The sequence below is a fragment of the Myxine glutinosa genome, chromosome 13, assembly GCF_964187855.1.
Source record: "Myxine glutinosa chromosome 13, kmMyxGlut1.1, whole genome shotgun sequence".
NCBI classification, from domain to species: Eukaryota; Metazoa; Chordata; class Myxini; order Myxiniformes; family Myxinidae; genus Myxine; species Myxine glutinosa.
Window position 1 is genome coordinate 36,437,341 of NC_136273.1, and position 22,512 is coordinate 36,459,852.

Here is a 22,512-nt window from a genome sequence, read left to right on the forward strand (position 1 = left end):
CTCTGATTGGCGGCTCATGCTTACCGTCATCGCCTCTGCCGCTCCGCCCTCGACGCCGCTCCCACCCTCTTAGGCCTACCTCGTGTTAGCTCGACTAATGAACAACCAATGGGTAGCAAAATGGATTGCGCCTACATAGGTAGAATGGTTTGCAGAAGTAGGGCCTATTCTCCTGTCTTTACACAATGCAGAATTAACACTGGAAAGGGCCTACTCTCACACATACTAAGAAATAACTATACTACAAATGAGGCTACATGTTGCTTGTGTGACTATCTATGGGGGGCAACCAACCTTTAACCTTCATTGAGCTCACTGTACAAACCTCAAAACCGTAGCAATATATTTAGTTTGTGCAAAGTAAATAATCGTCGTTGTTCACCCATTCAGGTTCAGAGGGGTGTTCGGCAAGGCTGTCCTTTGTCAGGGTTGCTGTTTAGCCTTTCTCTTGAGCCACTACTCATAAGTCTTAGAGCCTCTCTTTCTGGCTTTGTGCCCTCTGCAGAAGAGAACCACATCATGGTATCAGCATATGCTGATGATGTCTGTGTAATCATTAAGAATGATAAGGACCTAACCATTCTTGTTGAGTCCTTACACAGCTTTTACCTTGCTTCACGTTTGCAGTGCAATTGGCAAAAGAGCAAAGCTCTGTGGGTGTCCTCAGCTCACGGTACATCCGGTAGGCTTCCCGTCACTCCCCCTCAGTCTCTTCCAAAAGACATAAGTTGGACAAGAGAAGGGGTTAAATACCTAGGTGTTTATTTTGGACCCAATCAGTACTCCCATATTAACTGGGAAGGAGTGGTAGAACAGGCAACCAAGCGGCTCAACAAATGGAAAAAGTTCCTTCCACAAATCTCCTTTAGAGGCCGAATACTGATTATTAACACCTTGGTCGCCTCTGTCCTGTGGCATACATTTATTTGTTTGCAGCCACCAGAAGGCTTGCTTAAGGCTATTCAACAGACACTGGTAAATTTATTTTGGGGAGGTTACCACTGGTTGCGAATGGACGTACTTTGCCACCCCATGTCTCTTGGTGGCCAAGGGCTCATTGACCTAAAGTGTCAGCTGATGGCATTTCGGCTGAAGTCAATACAACGTCTGCTCAATGCTGAAGAACTGCCCTGGCGCCATGTAGCACAACGAATATTGAGGCAAGCTGGAATGCTCGGCTATGGCCTTGAGACTTTTTTGATCGAATCCCAAAAAGTTGATGTGTCCCACCTTCCTCTGTTCTACCAGAGCTTGTTGAATGCTTGGCAAGCCGTAGTGGTAAGCCGCCAAAAGGAGTCCTATGAAGTTAAAATGTTTGCGGGAGAACCTCTATTCCTCAACCCACTCTTTCCCCAGGTTCCCAAGAGCCGGTGTTTTGCCCAAAACTTCATTTCAGGTGGCATCAGAAATGAAATGTCTGGCATCTTCGTGACTCAGCAAATTGTGGTTGGAGATCTGCCAAGGAAGTCGCTGAGATTACTGGTACCAGATCAATGAGAGCTGCAGGTCAGGTACTTGTAGAAGTCATTCGTGCATCCTTTAGACTTGGGTTGCAGTGGAGTACTGGGGTTAAATGAGCATCCCATAATCCTTCGCTTCCTCACTTACTTGTTGCTTTCACCGGTTCTACTTTGTCCCCAGTCAGTACTGGCTCTTGTTTATTTAGTAGTCTTGAGAGTAAATCTATTTACCAGTTCTGTCTTTCTTTGATTAATGTAAACATTAATGCAGGAGTCATGAGATGGAAAGCTCTTTTACCTAATGGCCCCCCTTCTGAACCTGAATGGAAATCAATGTATGGCACACCCATATCAAAAAGGGTCGGGTGATTTACAATGGAGACTGGCTCACGGGGTATTGCCAACAAACACTTTTGTAAACCGTTTGGATGGCATGGTATTGGTGATCTGTCCCTTTTGTAATAATATTGAAGATTTGTTTCATGGGTATGTTGATTGCATACGATTGTGTCCTCTTTTTCTTTTACTGAACAATGTGTTTGGTCAAGTTAATGTTCCTTTTTCTCTCCGGTTGTTTATTTTTGGCCTTGGGGTCACTTCAGCAAAGGAAAAATTGTTAATGTTTCTAAATTATTTATTGTCAGAGGCTAAACTGGCCATCTATTTGTCGCGAAAAGCGAAAATTAAGGGCAAGCCACCCGAGCAATGTAATGTGATCCTGCACTTCCAATCCCTGGTCACAACTCGGTTAAAACTGGAATTTAAGTATTATAGTAGCAATGCAAACATTAAGGATTTTGTAGAGACATGGTGTGTGGGAAAAATATGCGGGGTAAATGAAAATTAATTAGAGATTTACATGTAGGTGTTTTCTTGTCCTTGCAATCTCTTGTTTTGGAATGTAGTGCATTACATTGATTGTTTCTCCTTTTATTTGATTTTCTATGACTTTGGTTGTATTCTCTTGAAAACTGTTTTTTGGTTTATTCTTGTTGATGCTTGTTTTTGTAGTTTTATAATAAAAGGACTTAAAAGTCAAAGTCTCTCTCTCTCTCTCTCTCTCTCTCTCCCTCTCCCTCCCTCTCCCTCTTCCTCTCTCTCTCTCTTTCTCTCTCTCTCTCCCTCTCTCTCCCTCTCTCTCCCTCTCTATCTCAATCTGCCAGTCAGGGGTACACCATCCTGGATGTGGGGGATCCCTGGGTCACTCCTATGGGATTGATCTGGTGTTTACGTGCCGTGGGCTTGTTCATAGAACTGTCCGGGGCTAAACAACAACGACAACAACAACAATCTTCAATGACCCTGCCTTGCTCAAGTCCATAAACTTGCAGGTTATTGTGTTTCATTCCCATCCCCCCCCCCCCCCCCCCACCCCCTCTCTCTCTCTCTCTCTCTCTCTCTGTCTCTGTCTCTGTCTCTGTCTCTGTCTCTTTTCTTGTTCGTTCATTCCTTCACCAGTGTCAATTCAAACACTCCGTCACCATGAGCCCCGTAAGAAAATATTTAAGCCTGGAATAAGGCATTTGCAAGGCTGTACAATTTCTCAATTTTTGCTCACCTGGAACGAAGTTCAGGGGAGCTCATGTTATGGTGCATCGTCCGTCCATTAGTCCGTCCGTCCATCCGTCACTCTGTCCGTCCGTTCTGTCCGTACACTTGAAACTTCTTCTCTGAAACCGCTGATGGGATTGCGACTAAATTTGGCACAAATAATATTTGTTATGTTGTGACTAAAATTTATTCATGGCATTAAAAAAATCGGGGTCAAAGGGGGTCTACCGGGGTCAAAGTGCATCCAGGTTTGACCCCCAAAATAGGAATTTGCTTTTTTCTCTGAAACTACACACACGATTTCAATGAAACTTGACCACAACCTTCACCACCCATGACGTACCAAAGTTTGTTCACAGCGTTAAAAAAAAATCGGGCCGTGAGGGGTTTACTGGGGGGTTCCCCCCAAAATAGGTATTTGCTCTTTTCTCTTAAACTACATACACAATTTCAATGAAATTTCACTACAACCTTCATCACCTGTGATGTACCAATATTTGTTCAAGGCATTAGAAAAATTGGGGTCTGATGAGATATACAGGATGGGAGGGGGGGGGGGGGAGTAGGGGTTGCCCCCAAAATAGGTATTTTTTTGTTTAAAGTCTCATGATTATGTTAGTATGATTCTGTATGCTGCCCTGTCTTCTAGAAACCATTCAAATTGGTTTAAAATACCTTAAGTTAGTGCAGTATACTGTTTATTTTACCATTTGAGCACCAGAGGTTAATTTTTAACCACCAGAGGTTAGCCAGAGGTATGTACAAATATGTACAGGTGTATAAACCAGAGGTTAACCCGTATGTTAATTTTTCTTCTCATAATTCTTATTCCTCTAGCTTCTGGCAACTCCATTGGCTAAATGGGCAAGAAGGAGCACACAGGAGAGCAGCTGATGCCTCCGATTTGGGCTTTGGCGGACGACTTGAACCATTCCGAAGAATTGAATTCCACTCATAATGTGTTGTGCACATTTCAAGAAGAGAAGTGGCGGTTCGTATGCAGCTTGTGGCTGCTTGGCTGCATCATTTCCTGGGGGCGCGACCGTGCCGCTGATGCGGTGCCCTCCATTACCAGTAAGCTGGTACTCATTTTTCCAATCTTGGGGGGATGACAGGCTGAGTCAACCCACCTGATGTTAATTAACTGGCATGGCAGGGGATCAAACTCATGACTTTAAGATCTCAAGCCAGCCACCTTAACCGTTAAACGAACACCAGGCGAACACCATTATCTAAATAGAGGGTTCCTCGTAACACTGGTCCTTTCAGGATGATTGTGGAGCTCAAAGAACTTCTTCCAGACCCACAGCCTTAATGAGTTACCTTTTCAACCTGATAATAATTTATAATGGGCTCGACGAGTCCACCGTTAACTCTGGATAATGAAACTTTGCTCACTTATCCAACTTCCCAAGATCTAGCAGGAGACGGTCCGTTCACATTTCCCCAGTACCGCCTCTCTCGGGCTTCAATAGCACCACAGAACAATCCTAGATCTTCCACCAAATGCGATTTTAGTTGGTACTGGAACCTTCCATCTTCGACACAGCGATAATCTTCTAGAGCATTCCGTCAAGCATTTTCCAATACAATACAATACTGCCCTCCCCAGTCAAAATCAGCTCATTACATCCATTTCATCATTCCCAGAGTTTCACATATTCGTGTAACATCAAATTGTTGTCATGTAACAATTGATTTTAATCATTGATTTATATGTATTTACCAATGACAATCTACAAATAAAGTAACTAATACATACAGGCCATAAAAGCTAGCTTTAACTGACAATGGAGTTATCCATTTGTTATCTTACAAACATGAACAAACGATGGATTGAGTGATAAATCTAAGGCCTAAAATACAGGTATATAAATAGGTCCTTAAAAATCTAAACAGGTACATGAAACAAGTCCTTAATCAAAAATATAGGTTTGCTCCCAACTGGTAAAGCTGCCCAGGATCGTGTGTGTTATCATGTGTGCAGTGTGTGTCTATGTGTATGAGTAGTAGAGAAATAGGGGTTCTAAAACATACCTAATTTTACATGTAAGTGAATGGGGAAAGTGCGTTGGACCTTATGGACCACCCACCCAAAAACCCAAAGCCATCAGTTTATTTCTCCCTTTCCCATCTAAACCATTAACAAAGGTTAAATCCTCAATAGACCCCCATATTTTCTTTGAACACATATAGAGAGCCAACAAATAATTGTTTATGTTCTATTTTAGGGATTAACTTAATTTTCTTATTGAACTCATCACGATCGAAAATATTGATAAATAGTATGTTTGAACTTGGTTCTTGGTTTAAGTATCTTTGTTGGGCAGAGATGAAATGATAAACCTCTCTTATTGCTCTTGTCTGATTTCCTCCTGAGCCACATTTTTTTTTCTAAGCATTGCCCACTTCCCTAAGCCCCGCCCACTTTTTCCTAAACCCCGCCCACTTTTTGGGGGGAAGGGGGATACAAGATCGGGGTACACGGTACAAAACAAATTGACACTTCGTGAACTTCATGAATGAAGTCAGGGATTGAAAGATGTGGATTTGGGGTGTATTAACGGGGGTAGAAAAGATCAAGGTTCTGGATGGGGGAAGATAAGAGATGGTGGTGAACAGCTATTTTACAGACCTGGAGGGAGGAGTGGGATTGAAGAGAGTGAGGGAGTTTGTTCCAGAAGTGGGAGTAAAGAGGAATGAAAGAGTGAAGGTGAGCAGAGAGTTGATTTTGGCAATTTCACCAGAAGGGGGTTGCTGGCAGAAGGTCAACGAAAGGGGCGAGTAAGAAGCAGGTCGCCGATTGGCAAAGTGGGAAGAACTGGTGCTTGGCTGGGGGCAGGGCAAGAAGCTTCCCTCGGATTGGAGTACGCGAGGGGCGGAGAGAGAGAGAGAGAGAGAGAGAGAGAGAGAGAGAGAGAGAGAGAGAGAGAGAGAGAGAGAGAGAGAGAGAGAGAGAAAGAAAGAAAGAAAGAAAGAAAGAAAGAAAGAGAAAGAGAAAGAAAGAGGAAAAAAAAGAAAGAAATATATATATATACATAGGCTATATATACACACACACTAGTAGACTGCCAGGTGTTCCAATTTTTCATTTCATTTCGTGACCTGAAAATCGGGTGGGCATCAAATTGGCATGATAATATAGAAAAAATTAAGAAATAATGTTCATGACTTTTCACAAGTCAGATTCTGGTACGTTAGTCTGTAATATAATGTTGAAATGTATAATTTTATTTCCAAAATCTCCGTTTAGCCTCGAACGCATTTCGATGTATTGACCAATGAGGATCGCGCTTATTCGTGCTACGAACGATGTCTGGGCGTCCGGCTGCGAGTAAACAAAATGGCGGCCTCCAGTAGCAGCGACGGTGACGAGGGTGGGAGCGAGAAACGCTGTTATATGTGCATTTCTCCGGCCAAAAGATCAAGTTTAATACCTTTTAGTGATAGAACATGGCCGCGATATTTGCATTGGATTCAACAGCGTGAAGCCGAGCCAGGTGTGAGGCAGGAGCACCAGCCCATAGGGGAGAACAGTATTCCATTGAGCTGCGGATGAAAGCCTTGTATGTGGTGAGGAGCTCAGGTGTGCCTAGGAAGGACTTTGCACGACGGAGGATGCCCAGTCGGCGACTGGCTTTGGAGGCCAGCTTGGAAATGTGGTTTTCCCAAGAAAGATCATGGCAGATGGTGAGACCCAAAAGCTTGAGCGACAGAACTTCTTGGAGAGGATTGTTGAGAAAGTAGATGTCATTGGTCGCTGATGTTAATGACATCTGTTAATGACAGATGATAATGACATCTCCACTGAAGTGCTGGTTGAAGAAAAGAAAGTGTTGCAAGAAACCATGCATGGTTCAGGTGATGACACAACAGAGACAGAACAAACATCCGACTCTGAACCAACCCCACCAAAGCAACCTGGGCATACTGAGAATAACCTTAGAGAACACTACTTCACTGCACTACAATTGAGAAATGCAATAGATGAGATCATGCCAAATATGCCATGGCCCCCAACCTCTGAGCACCTGACAACAAATGCCGCAGAAGCAATTGTACCTGCCTGTCTCTATAACTTTATTGCATGGATGGTGGGAGTGTCAGACGAACCTGATTCTGATGAGTTTGTAAAGATAGAATCTACAATACATAGAAGAATTCTCACAATTGCACAGGACATCATATACCTCCAATCAAAGGGAAGGAAACAGATGCCCAAACATTTGTCACTTGCAATGACAGTACGTCATCTCTCAGGTTCAGCCCAATTAATCAGCCTACTGAACGGGTTTGGTTACTGCGTCTCAAACTCTGTCGTCTTAAATCATGACACTGCACTGGCTAACCAAGAACTACATCGTGGACAGGATGCTCTTCCATCAATCATTCAGGCGGGCAAGCATGTCACACTCGTATGGGACAATAATGACTTCGGGGAGGAGACATTGTCTGGGCGCGGAACAACGCACAATACCAATGGGATTATAATACAGCGACCAAGTCAATCCCATGAAGTAGTACAACCAGCACCAGTCACTACAGTTAAGAGGACGCGGGAGAGATCGATGCAGCCACCTGCAGTGAACCTTGCCACATATTATGGAGGGAAAAAAGAAGGACCCGCTCCATTCGCAACCAGCGTTCCATTGGATCGAGCAACGTACTTCCCATTACTCCAGCACCCTAAGACGATAGACCTAGCATACCACATCACCAAGTACAACATTGACGGGACTCTGCCATCTTGGACAGGATTCAACCAACTACTGTCTTGTGTTGAAGTTCCACCAAAGAGCGTGATAGGGTATCTCCCTGTCATTGATGCCACTCCGACTGAAATGAATACGGTACTAACAATACTGCAGAGAAGTGTTCAGATCGCCGACAAGTTACAGTTGGAAGCAGTCGTCATTGTCGTTGACCAAGCCATCTATTGCAAGGCACAGCTCATTAGATGGAAGAATGCACAGTTCATGAAGAGACTGGTAATTCGACTTGGGGCATTCCACACTGCAATGTCCTTTCTTGGCTGTATTGGAAAGAGATTTCGAGATGGTGGTCTCCAAGACATCCTGGTTGAGTCAGAGATTGTTGCAGTGGGGTCTGTGAATGGAGTGTTCAGCGGCAAGCATTACAACAGGGCAGTTCGAGCCCATAAGCTGATGTCAGACGCGATGCAGCAGATGCTCCTGGATGCATATTTTGAATCTATTCCAGAACATGAGGCAGGTAGAGTGAAGGAACTTTTGTCAAACTTAGCTGAAGCTTTCCCAGATCCAAACTACCATGTCATTGTCAACAGCGACAAGTTCAAAGACTTCAAAACCTCCTTTGACAAATTCTTAGAAGCAAGTGACACCAAACCAACATTTCGCTTCTGGAGTTCATACATTGAGACGGTGGAGCTTCTCTTGCTATTCATTAGAGGGACACGAGAAGCCAACTGGGATGTTCACCTCGCCAGCATACGATGTATGCTTCCATGGAAATTTGCCTATGATCACATTAATTATAGCAGATACCTTCCAGTATACTGGCTGGAAATGTCAGATGTTCAGCAGACCCATCCCACCATTCATCAGAAATTTATGGAGGGTGAATTCGCTACCCAGAGAAGCGACAAAGCTTTTGCCCAAATCGCCTGCGACCAGACCATTGAGCAGACAGCAAACAGGGATTCCAAGACCAAGGGGGGCATGACCGGTTTCACTACCAGCAAGGGGACAGTTAACCGATGGATTTGGTCACACCACGTGAGGGGGTCAATTGCACGGGAATGCGAGGTTATGGCAGGGAAGTCCAGATATGAAGAGCACAGCTCAACACGCTCCGATCTACTACAAAGTCGCATGCTACGTGACAAAGCTGATGTTGACAAAATAATCGAGATGACAAACAGCATGATTAATCCATTTGAATATGATGGAGAGGACTTGGTTCATGTTACATCTGGTGTGGTGGCTACGAGAGAAGTTCAGGAAGATCTAAACACAGCATATGAAAGAGGAGAAACAGAGTTCACCACCCTATGTAAAGAACGACTTCAGACGGAGACAGTCGACCTATTTGGCTGAATGAAGAAACTGAAACTTAAGACATTCACCAACATGTCTAAGGCTGTGAAAAAAAAAATTCGTGGAAAGGATGTGTCTTTGAAGGCTGACAGAAATCTCTTAGCAAGGCTTGTTGTCATCGGGCAGTTCCGGAAAATTGATCTTCAAGAGTTAATGTCCTATTCTCTTGGCCCACTACCTCTTCCTTTGGCAAGTGTGCAAGGCTGCCTCGTCAAGACCAACAAAGCCAACCTACTTCATGCACTTGAAAGTCAGGCAGAGAAACCTGTGGTTGATATTCCAGTAGGAGGCATGTATGTAATGGATGGTATGGCAATGATACAGAAATTGAATATCAACAAACTCACCGGGGAAAGGACATTTCTCAATCTGGCCCACGAAATACTGAAGCGCCTTGTCAAGGGAGCAGAGGGAAACAAGTCCAGTGAGATCCATTTCGTAACCGATACTTATCGAAAGGTATCGATTAAGAACGCCGAGCGAGAGAAGAGAGCAGCCAGAGGGTCTCAAGTGATGCAAATATATGGCCAGTCCCTTCCTCAACAATGGAAGAAGTTCCTCTCCAACGGTGACAACAAGGAGTCGCTAATCGAATACTTGTTTGAGACGTGGAGTAAGGTCAAGACAGCATACCTCAGAGGAATTACAGTGTTCTTGGCACATGGAACCAAATGCCATATCTTCACAGGAAGCAGCACTCCAGATCAGGTAGTTGAAGTGAAAGAAGAGCCATCACTAAATTCGACGCATGAAGAGGCGGACACACGGATGTTCCTCCATGCCGCGCATGCAGCACACACAAGCAATGACGTCATCATCGTTAGTCCGGATACAGATGTGTTCATAATCGGCATAGCCTTAGTACCCCAAATCTCTGCACATCTATATTTCCACACAGGAAAGGGAGTCAACCTTAGGACAATTGACTTGAAAGCAATCTACGATAGCATTGGGGATGATGTCAGCCAAGCTTTGATAGGCCTACACTGTTTTACTGGCTGTGATAGTGTAAGCGCCTTCTATGGCAAAGGCAAAAAGAAGGCCTTAAACATCATACTAAAGAATCCAGAGCTGTGCGGTGCCTTGAAGGACCTTGGAGAACGGTTTGACATACATCCAGACATGATGGAAGCACTGGAGACATTTGTCTGCAAGTTATATGGACAGCACAATATCACTACTGTGAATGAGGCCAGGTACAACATGTTTCGTCTTGCTAGAACGTCTGAGATCACAATGCCTCCCAACCAAGATGCCCTGAGACAGCACATCAAGAGAGCCAATTACCAAGCTGGTAAGTTAATTGGTTGTTTCTTTGAATATTGAACGTCACCTGTAATTTATGTTTGGACAGGAGTACTAGTATATGGTGCAGCATGTGTTAATGAAGATGATTATTTGGAAAGTTTATTGAATTGAAAACAAAATATTGAATGTCAGAACAATGCTTTGTAAATGTTCAAAATTAACAGGTCTATTTGAAAGAGTAATTGAAGTAACTATCTGTACAGTTGAGTGGTTAAGATAACATGACATGTAGATGATCCAGAGATTTTTTTGCTCCACACTTAGTCAGAGCAGGATGTTTTGGATTTCGCATGTTTCTCTACACAGAATTTCCCAATAATATGATTGTACTGTTATTAGTGTTAATGATATACCTCTGATGTTGTTTTGGAAATATGTATATCTCCATTCTTAATGTTATTGATCACTTCAATATTTCAGGAATTTACAAGAGGAGCCTGCAGCCCATCCCTGACATTCCCGACCCTAATGGCTATGGATGGATGATGGAAGAGGAACTTGCCATGGACTGGATGACACTTCCACCTGCACCAGACAGCGTGATGGAGCTTGCTAACTGCACTGGAAGCTGCAAGAAGACACGATGCAGCAACGAAACTACATGCACTTGCCTACAGAATAACATTCCGTGCACAGATTTGTGCAAGTGCGGCAGGAATGACTGCTCAAACATAACTGGCCATGTTGACTTTGATGATAAGAATGATGATAAAGACTCCAGATCTGAAGATGAGGAAGACTCTGATGCTGAAGAGGATGAAATAACTGCACTATTTGTATGATGTTTTGGACAAGTTTCAACATGACCAAGCCGAAGAGACAAATTGTGGCTATAGTTCAGCCCATCTCGAGTTTATCATGACGTCAATGCGCACTGGTTCGCTTGTACGCCGCGTAATTGTCTTTGATGGGTTAAAATATCACCCCTTACACACTTATTGGACCTATTAACAGTTTCAAAATAGCATTGGTAAACCACCATGGATCGTAGTAGCAACACCAATCACAAATATTGTACAAAAATTTAAAATTATGCAGGTTTTAAGGTCCAAAAACATGACTTTCTGATAAATGCATCAACAGCATGTTATTTTACCAAGTCGTTAAAACAACATTTTTACTACTTTTGTGGGTCTGAATTAATAAATATTGCTGCCAAGACCAATGTGAACATGACATCATATAGTTTGTGTTGTTTTTTTACTGTGTAAATGGGTATTTCAAATGTAACATACAATTGGTGTATACTGGTGTTTTGGGGCAGCGGTTCTCGGTAACGTACCACGATATCGCTTGTGAAAAAAAACAAGATGTTTTGGAGGTCATAAGGCTTCATCCCACACCCATCTTGCCAAATCCCTAGGTTCAGGTCATGAAATCAAAAAAAATAATAGATATCCACCCTATGGCCCTGTGTCTATAGCTCGCCTCACCAAGCGGCGATACTGAGGAGCGGGCTTATTTTAACTGAGGCTAATGACTGTACCTGAGTTGCTGTGTGGTCATGATTTTCACCAATCACAATACAAACAATTACTTTGCACAAATGTATTTGTTGTGTTTGTGATATTACATTTTTATGGGCAATTTAGGTTGAAGATTTAGGTTGAATGTTTTTTTTTTCAAGAAAGAACCCCTCAGCACACACATAGGGGAGGGGTAGGTGCAGACTGTAAGTTTGGGACGATTACACCTCACCACCATGTAATTCAAAACACCTCACCACCACGTAATTCAAAACACCTCACCACCAAGTAATTCAAAACACCGCACCACCATGTAATTCAAAACACCTCACCACCAAGTAATTCAAAACACCTCACCACCATAAAACACCTAATAAAAACACCTCACCACCACGAAATTTAAAAGACCTCACCACCACGAAATTGAAAACACCTCACAGCCATAAAACACGTAATAAAAACACCTCACCACAACGAAATTAAAAACACCTCACAGCCATAAAACATGTAATAAAAACACCTCACAGCCATAAAACATGTAATAAAAACACCTCACAGCCATAAAACATGTAATAAAAACACCTCACAGCCATAAAACACGTAATAAAAACACCTCACAGCCATAAAACACGTAATAAAAACACCTCACAGCCATAAAACACGTAATAAAAACACCTCACAGCCATAAAACACGTAATAAAAACACCTCACCACCACGAAAATAAAAACACCTCACAGCCATGAAACACGTAATAAAAACACCTCACAGCCATGAAACACGTAATAAAAACACCTCACAGCCATAAAACACGTAATAAAAACACCTCACCACCACGAAAATAAAAACACCTCACAGCCATGAAACACGTAATAAAAACACCTCACAGCCATGAAACACGTAATAAAAACACCTCACCACCACGAAAATAAAAACACCTCACAGCCATGAAACACGTAATAAAAACACCTCACAGCCATGAAACACGTAATAAAAACACCTCACCACCACGAAAATAAAAACACCTCACAGCCATAAAACACGTAATAAAAACACCTCACAGCCATAAAACACGTAATAAAAACACCTCACCACCACGAAAATAAAAACACCTCACAGCCATGAAACACGTAATAAAAACACCTCACAGCCATGAAACACGTAATAAAAACACCTCACCACCACGAAAATAAAAACACCTCACAGCCATAAAACACGTAATAAAAACACACCACCACGAAAATAAAAACACCTCACAGCCATAAAACACGTAATAAAAACACACCACCACGAAAATAAAAACACCTCACAGCCATAAAACATGTAATAAAAACACCTCACAGCCATAAAACACGAAAATATAAACACCTCACAGCCATGAAACACGTAATAAAAACACCTCACAGCCATGAAACACGTAATAAAAACACCTCACAGCCATGAAACACGTAATAAAAACACCTCACAGCCATGAAACACGTAATAAAAACACCTCACCACAACGAAATTAAAAACACCTCACAGCCATAAAACATGTAATAAAAACACCTCACAGCCATAAAACATGTAATAAAAACACCTCACAGCCATGAAACACGTAATAAAAACACCTCACAGCCATAAAACACGTAATAAAAACACCTCACCACCACAAAATTAAAAACACCTCACAGCCATAAAACACGTAATAAAAACACCTCACAGCCATGAAACACGTAATAAAAACACCTCACAGCCATAAAACACGTAATAAAAACACCCCACAGCCATAAAACACGTAATAAAAACACCTCACCACCACGAAAATAAAAACACCTCACAGCCATGAAACACGTAATAAAAACACCTCACCACCACAAAATTAAAAACACCTCACCACCACAAAATTAAAAACACCTCACAGCTATAAAACAAGTGATAAAAACACCTCACAGCCATAAAACACGTAATAAAAACACCTCACAGCCATAAAACACATAATAAAAACACCTCACAGCCATAAAACACGTAATAAAAACACCTCACAGCCACAAAATTAAAAAACCTCACCACCACATCATTTAAAAACACCTCACCACCAAGTAATTCAAAACACCTCACCACCACATAATTCAAAACACCTCATCACCAACTAATTCAAAACACCTCACCACCACCTAATTAAAAACACTTCACCACCACGTAATTATAAATACCTCACCACCACGTAATTCAAAACACCTCACCACCACATCATTTAAAAACACCTCACCACCACATAATTCAAAATACCTCACCACCACGTGATTCAAAACCACCACAACGTTATTAAAAACACTTCACAACCACGGAAACAAAAGTTTGAGGGAGTCGTTAAGTGACAACACAGACACTGCCCAGATGTGTAGATATATAGATAAATGACTGTACCTGAGTTGCCGTTTTGTCATGGTTTAAACCAATCATAATTCAAACAATTATTTTGCACAAATGTATTTGTAATTATACGTGATATCACATTTTATAAACAATTGAAGTTGAAAAAAAAAATTTCCCAAAAAAAATCCCCCCAAAAAAAACAAAAATGGAAATTTTTTCAAAACAAATACCCTTAGGACATACCGACGGGAGAGATATGTGCATTCCAGAAGTTTGGTACGATTTCACAAAAGTTTGAGAAAGTAGTTCAGTGACAACACAGGACAACATAGACACTGCACAGATATATATATATATATATATATATATATATATATATATATATATATATATATATATATATATATATATATATATATATATATATATATATATATATAATTCATTTATTTTGTATAGCGCTTTTCAAGTAGCCCAAAGTATATATATATATATAGAGAGAGAGAGATATATAGAGAGATATAGAGAGATATAGAGAGATATAGAGAGATATATAGAGATATATAGAGATAGATAGATAGAGAGATGACGACGTCAGGAGGGGTTGACAAAAAGCAAAGGAGACTGCCATTTTCTCTCTCTCGTCCCTGCTCGTTGCGATAGCCAGTGGTGCCTGGACCTCGTTCGTTCTTGCCCCATGCCTTCCTTCACCCTCGACCCTCTCTCCTTTCAGACCCGAACGTTGGGTGCATCGCAGTTCCGTGCCGAATCCAGGAGGACATTGCACGGCCGAAGAGGCGGGTTGCACGCTGCTCGCTCGCTTGGCGTGAGGCCTTGTTGGGGCCTGGTAAACGGGGGCGCGTTGAGGCAAACTCCCCGCCGACCGGAGCCACATCGGACGACTGCACTCGGAGCCTGACGATCCCTGACATTGCAAACAGAGATAAGCCGCATCACACAGAACACAACAGTTCCTTTCATTAATTCTTCCCTTGTCTGTTGTTGAAGTGACGTGTGTGGAATCCCAACCTAGGTTTTAGTTTTTATCACCGCGTTCCATTGTTTCAGGTTCCGTTTAATAAATATTTGCAGGTAAAAGCTCTCGCTTCTTCTTCCTCTCCCTACTGCCCGCACATATATCGTGAGTCCGTGTTTGAATAACCCCTCAAATAACACTCGATTTGCTATTCGTGATTCCCCGGTATTCACCGAGGGGAATTACATGACAATAATTAAACAAAGAACCAAGTTCAAACATACTATTTATCAATATTCTCGATGGTGATGAGTTCAATAAGAAGATTAAGTTATTCCCTCAAATGGAACATAAACAATTATCTGTTGGCTCTCTGTATGAGCTCAAAGAAAATATGGGGGTCTATTGATGATTTAACCTTTGTTAATGGCTTTGATGGGAAAGGGAGAAATAGACTGATGTTTTGGGGTTTTTGGGTGGGTGGTCCATAAGTTCCAATGCACTTTCCCGTTCACTTACATGTAAAATTAGGTATGTTTTAGAACCCCCATTCTCCTATGAGTGTGTGTGTACACGTATGTGTGCACACATGTGTGGGTGTATGTGTGTGTGTGTGTGTGTACATGTGAGTGTGTTTGTGTGTATGTGTGTGTGTGTGTGTGTGTATGTGTGTGTGTTTGTGGCTGGGTGTACATGTAGATGTGTATGTGTGTGCACATGTGTGTGTGCTCGTTTGGGTGTGCGTGTGTTTGTGTGTGTGGGGGGGGGGGGGGGGAGGGGAGGAGTGCGGTGTATGATTGTGTGGGCTACGTGTTTGTTCGTTTTGTGTGTGTGTGTTTGTGTGTGTGTGTGTGTGTGTGTGTGTGTGTGTGTGTGTGTGTGTGTGTGTGTGTGTGTGTGTGTGTGCTGGTGATTGTTGAGTGGTAGTGGAGTCACATGACTGCATGGTATTCATAGAATACTTACCCTGCGCAGTCAACTTGTTGTGAGCCAACTCTTCTATTTTTGAACATTGTTTTTCTTTGCTCCAATATGGCTGCCAGACCATGTGAGCGATGACATTATAAATTTATATTCTCTAATATAATTGTTGCATAGATCACGCTCAATACATTTCAAACTGATCAGACTAAGCGTTGTCCCTGTCGAATTATGGCGTCATTATTATGGCACCATTGACGTCATCGTTAACAACACCTATTCCCCATATGGAGTTCTTTACAATGAGCCATGTTAAAAAAAAATCCAAGCAGCCGTTTTGGAGATATAGAGGTGCAACATTTTTCGGTTTTTCCAAGATAGCGCCTGTACCACGTGACCTATGACGTCATGATTATCATTAAAATATTCTAAAATCTGCTTTGGTGAAAATTTCGTGTCCATCAGACCAACAGTTGCTGAAAAAAAATGAATAATGATCGGATGGATAAGTGTTGTATTTGTCGAATTATGGCGTCATTATTATGGCACCATTGACGTCATCGTTAACAACACCTATTCCCCATATGGAGTTCTTTACAATGAGCCATGTTTAAAAAAAATCCAAGCAGCCGTTTTGGAGATATAGAGGTGCAACATCTTTCGGTTTTTCCAAGATAGCGCCTGTACCACGTGACCTATGACGTCATGATTATCATTAAAATATTCTAAAATCTGCTATGGTGAAAATTTCGTGTCCATCAGACCAACAGTTGCTGAAAAAAAATGAATAATGATCGGATGGATAAGTGTTGTATTTGTCGAATTATGACATCATAACGAAGGCACGTGCACCGTACGTGTGCCGTTTGCCGTACGTGTGCTGTACGTGTGCCGCCATATGTATTTGTATAAACATCGTATAAGCATCATACTCAATGATGATGACATCATCATTAACATATCTTATTCCCCATGGGGAGTAGTTGACAATGAGCCAGGTCTCAGTTTTTTCCATGGAGTGGTTTCAGAGATATAGACTATGGAGATGCGAAGTTTTTCCAAGATGGCGCCTGTACCACATGATCTATGACGTCATGATTATCATTAAAATATTCTACATGTGAAGGCGCTCCTATGGTGAAAATTTCGTGCCCATCAGACCAAAAGTTGCTGAGAAAAAAAAATTCACAATGATCGATACGCGTTGCACTTGTCGAAGTATAACGTCATAACGAAGGCACAGATGACATCATCATTAACATATCTTATTCGCCAAGTGGAGTACTTGACAATGAGCCATGTTTCAATTTTTTCCATGGAGTGGTTTCGGAGATATAGAGGTGCAACTTTTTTCGATTTTTTCCAAGATGGCGTCTGCACCACGTGACCTATGACGTTATAATTGTCATTAAAAAATTCTACAGGATGAGCCACACATATTCTGAAAATTTCGTGTCAATCGGTCTAACAGCTGCAGAGGAATTTTTGTGCTATTCATACTGATCAGATCAAGCGTTGTACTTGTCGAATTATGATGACATAATTAAGACACCGATGACATCACCATCAACATATTTTATTCCCCATGGTGACTACTTGACAATGAGCCATGTTTAATTTTTTTCCATTGAGTGGTTTGGGAGATAAAGGGGTATAACGTTTTTCAAAGATGGCGTCAGCCACTGCATCTCATTAGAACCTTTTTGCAACTTTATTATCTGCCGACGTTGTGGTCCCGTGAGATCTAACGGAAGTAGATTTTTCATGCAAGTTCTGATTGCTCTGACATTTTAAATCTTACTTTGGATGAACACGGGAGATGTTCGTGCAGAGCGTCACATGAGGGCGCCATTTACCGACAGACTGATGTGCACCTTCAGGACACACCTTCACTGACCACCTGTTTACCTCTTACGAATTGTCAGAGGTATGCTTGTCATTTCCCACCTTTTTATATCCTAATTATTGACGTTGTCACATGGTAATACATAATAATATACTTTGATTTTTCGAACTTCCCTTATCCAAGACTAATCTCATTTTCTGTTACAATCAATCTCAAACTGACTGTTGCCATGGTTATTCTTGCCTTTTTCCATTGTTCTTGGTCTGGACATCAAATATGTCCACTGGGCTGGCAGGACAGCTCAAAAGGAGCCCACTCTGCTTTAAGCTATCTAAACCGGGTTAAATTCCCAGCGGACGATAGGCAAACGATTTGACACAGTGGACGATAGGCAAACATGGATGGGATTTATGGGATTTCAACTTGGGTTCTCTGCATCAAGAATCACAGGTTCAGATGGGAACACGAAAAAGCCTACTGAGGCCCTTACGACATTGCAATTGCTTTGCCTCATTGAAAATCAAAAAGTCTCTTTGTGTGAGAATGAAAATCCCCATCCTTCTGTTGGGCTGAGATAGTGTTGTAAAAATTCCGTTTATCTGGGTTGTAAGAATTTCCTTTTTGGACAAAGTTAACTCCTTTTATATTCTTAGGTTGACCAGGTTTGTAGCGTTTGTAAAATCATGGGAACGAGCATCTCGTTCCGTCCGACGCCTCTCATCTTCCCATGTTTCCTGCTTTTGTGTATTGGTGACCTGGATCACTGATCTCCCTCCACTTGTTGTTTTTGAACTTTCCTCTTGTTTCCATCCTACAGTGACATGATTGGCGCACAATCCTCCACTTGTACTTCCAAGAGGGTCATGAACTCCACACGTGGAGTAAGTAGTGGAGACTCGTTCACAGGGCCTTTTGCAGGTTTGGTGTCAAACAAATTTGTGGGTCGCAATTTGGGGAATCATTGTAAAAGACAGGATATCGTCGAAGAAATTGTCTTTGACACAGCACACTGCTATACGTAGAATGGCCTTTAAAAATTGCGTTTAACCATGCACACACAGTACCACTGAAAATGCAGTGACGTCACGCACCAGTAAATGACTGCAGTATGAAAATAAAATGTAAAACTACGACAACACAACAATATGATGTTGATGACAACATGGGGAATGTTGACCGTTTGATTTCATATGAATTACCAATCATGGGCATTGCAAAATGTGCGTGAACTGCTTTCCCTTCTCTTAACTTCTATCAATTGTATTTTTAAATACTTTTTATTCCACTGCAAACTATGACTTTTTAATAACAGGTACACGTGTAAACACTACAATAGTTAAATTTGAGTTATTGGCAAGACAACCTCAACATACTATCTTTACAATACATATTAATCAACCACTCACAGGAAAAAAAAATCCCAGGCATTGTACGTATAAGCATCAAACTCGCCTGTGTATTATGTTTAAAGCAATCTTAAAAAAAAATTAAAACAGGTGCAAGCGTAAACACTATAATAATGAAATTTGTGTTGTTGACAACAAATCGTTACAACCTCAACATATGATCTTCACAATACATATTACTCGATCGATCCGGAAAAAAAAATCCAGGCAGTGTATAATCACAAGACCAGATCGAGGCCTGTAGGCCAATTATTTGCTTTGTCTGGGGTCAATTTTTACGGCATAGCCCATCGGGCGAAGCCGTCTAGAACAGTGTTTGTCCTTCCGTATGTATGTCCCCTCAAATGTATACCAATCAGAGCTGAGGATATGGTCACATGACAGGGTGATGTGATTACGTCTGATGTCATTACGCCATACGGCGGCTGACTATCCATACTCCGACATTTTGATTCATATGCCGTTCATGCCGAACATATCGTCGAACCTGTCATATATCACAATCGCCATGCTCTACCTTTACGTTTTTCATTCAGTGTGAAATACAAACAAACCGATTGTTAAAATGATCATCAAATATCGAAAGCATCGGCGTTACGTCTCTTCCAACAATATGGTATGGTAACTGGTATGTATAGGCCTTAGGCGTTATGGCTCATCTTCAGACCGCTTCGGACAAATTAAGCCCAGGTTTCTTAATACAGTAGTGTATCGTTTCAGTATCGTTTTCGTAATAATAATAATAATGTAAATATAACCATAACACTTTAATCCCAATGTCGGGAATGGAAAGTTAATGGATTGAAGCAGTGTATGGTTAATGATCAATGATGAGCGGTGTGTGGCACAAATATTAACAAGCATTCTGAGTATTGCGCTGCAATACATGTCCCCTACGGGCAGTCTGTCGTCCGAAAAACTGTTGGAGAAATTACCAAGGGTTATTTATCCACAGGTTCTGAATCATTCCCAATCGCTAATTACCTCAGGACTGGCTCACCTGTGATTTGCACTCGGGACTTCGATTTATACACCTTGCAGACAGGTCAGCAGAAGCACGAGAAAATAAGTTGTTGATAAAGGACCTTTCGAGTCGCTAAATATCAGTAATTTATTATATTTTCCGGTTCACGATCAATGATCGATGTGTATATATATGTTGCTCGGCTTAGCTCCACACCTCCTGAAAGCGCGCGCTGTGTCGCGCTGTTGACGTTCGCGAGATGAGGCTGAGGGCGTGCGGTGCGGCTTGAGGAGAACTCTGGAATAAACAAGAGATATCCATTTTTATTTATTTAATATTTTCGTTTAATTAACGATATCTGCTAAACCATGCACCCTATCGCAAATTCCAAAAAGACGTTTTAGTAGATTGACATGCTGAACAGATCTGTGAAGTTTCCCCTTGATTGGATCAAAAATGAGGGAGGAGCTCGGTTTTAAAGGTTCATGCTTAAAAACGTCATAACTCTGAAACCATGTGATGCATGACATCATGCTCGCTGACTTTTTTGTTCGTCATGGGTATGCGATTCTGCCTGCAAAGTTTGGCCTCGATCTGTTCAGCCATTGCAGAGAAAAAGGGGTTTTCGTGTTTTCACGAAAAACAATATGGCGGCCGAACCACGTGACCTGTGACGTCATAATTACCATTATAATATTCTACACACGGAATTGCTCATATGGTGAAAATTTGATCTCAATCGGTCCAATTATTGCAGAGAAAATCTTTTTTAAAGGAAATTAAAACTTAAAATGGCACTGAGTTAAGGATCATCAGAATTATCAGAATTCCCAAAGTTCAAAGTGCCATACCTTTGTCAAAAATGATCGAAACGTCGTGAAGTTCGAACTTTATCTGTGTCTTATCATGAGGAAACCATGTGCCAAGTTTGAAATCATTAGCATTAAGCGTTTAGAAAAAAAGTCCGGAACACTGTTCTTTGCGTGACGGACTGACGGACTGACGGACTGACGGACAGAGGGACGGCGTGCAAACCTATAGTCTCCTCCGGTGTACACCGGTAGGGGACTAATAACCGAGGAGGTAGGGAATTAGCCTCGGTTTTTTAATGGTAATATCATTTTCGAAATAATGATAATAATTAATGTAACGTTAATATTATAGTAAATCTAATCATAACACTAATCCCTTCGCAGTGGCTGCAAACTTACTGGAAGTTAAAATATATCATCTCCTACATTTTAAAGTTGCGGCAGTTTTGTGTCCGTTACGTCATTACGTCTATGATGTCATTATGACGGCTGACTCCACAAACCAACATTTTAATTTACAAGTACACCCGCTCACTATGGGAGTGGCAGGAGGGGTCATTCATCTTTTGGGTACATAGATTACAGTCGATCTATGGTCGGGTCTCAAGAACATTTGGTGTGTGTTCATGTACCAAGGTTCTTGTGGAGAGATCGCCGAGTGGTTAAAGCATTCGAGCAAGCTCTCCATTCATAATCCTTAAGGAACGGCTGGCATGGCAAGTGCTAGCTAGCTGCTTGGTAAATGAGCACACCTCCAACCCTTGTGGGGTATCTAGAGTACAGTAGATCTTGGCACAGTTCTGTAAGTAAAACTTACCTCACGGATGTCGGGATTCATCCATATTTCTTTGTTTAATGTTATAAACAGCATTAGCGACTGTTTAAAAAGCTAATCATATGTGTTTGTGGTTTATAATATTTTACAAGCCCGGCTACGCTGCTGTTAGACTTTTGGGCTTGTTTTTTTTTTTATCCAAACACAGCCCTCGACCTTTCTTTCTTTGGATGAAAGAGGATGCCGTGCTATTATTATTATTATTTTTGGTATACTGCATTTAGGCTTTCATGAGAGCTAACATATTGAACATATTGTGGTGCTGTGCACACACGACTCGATTGCCAGAGAGGTAGGCCACAATGCGTTGGTACATACAAATAGTCTTTATTAAGAGCTCGCACTTCAGCACTGGGCGGGCTCGAGCTTAGAGCCCGCATATATGTCCCGAGGCCACGCCTTGCCCATGGGCGTGGCCGATCGGCCGATAGGCGGAGCATGCATTACAGTTCCCCGCCTGGACGTTCGCGCCACCTGCTGGTGCGCTGAATTCTTGTCCCTTGTGCCCGCCACACGCGCCCCCCCCAGAATTCC

At 41.8% G+C, this 22,512-nt stretch overlaps 1 protein-coding gene across 1 annotated transcript; it reads left to right on the top strand.

Moving 5' to 3' along the window:
- Positions 1-9,088: 9,088 nt before the first annotated feature.
- LOC144888575 (uncharacterized) lies at positions 9,089-11,572 on the top strand. Its single transcript, XM_078767002.1, has 2 exons — positions 9,089-10,382; positions 10,817-11,572. The coding sequence occupies exons 1-2, from the start codon at positions 9,089-9,091 to the stop codon at positions 11,176-11,178; spliced, it is 1,656 nt and encodes a 551-aa protein (XP_078623128.1). The 3' UTR covers positions 11,179-11,572.
- Positions 11,573-22,512: the final 10,940 nt, after the last annotated feature.

Bases quoted from the DNA above. Each gene is read 5' to 3' on its own strand.
- LOC144888575 (XM_078767002.1), top strand. From the start codon at position 9,089: ATGAAGAAACTGAAACTTAAGACATTCACCAACATGTCTAAGGCTGTG. The intron at 10,383-10,816 runs GTAAGTTAATTG...TCAATATTTCAG, and splicing joins GAGAGCCAATTACCAAGCTG to GAATTTACAAGAGGAGCCTG.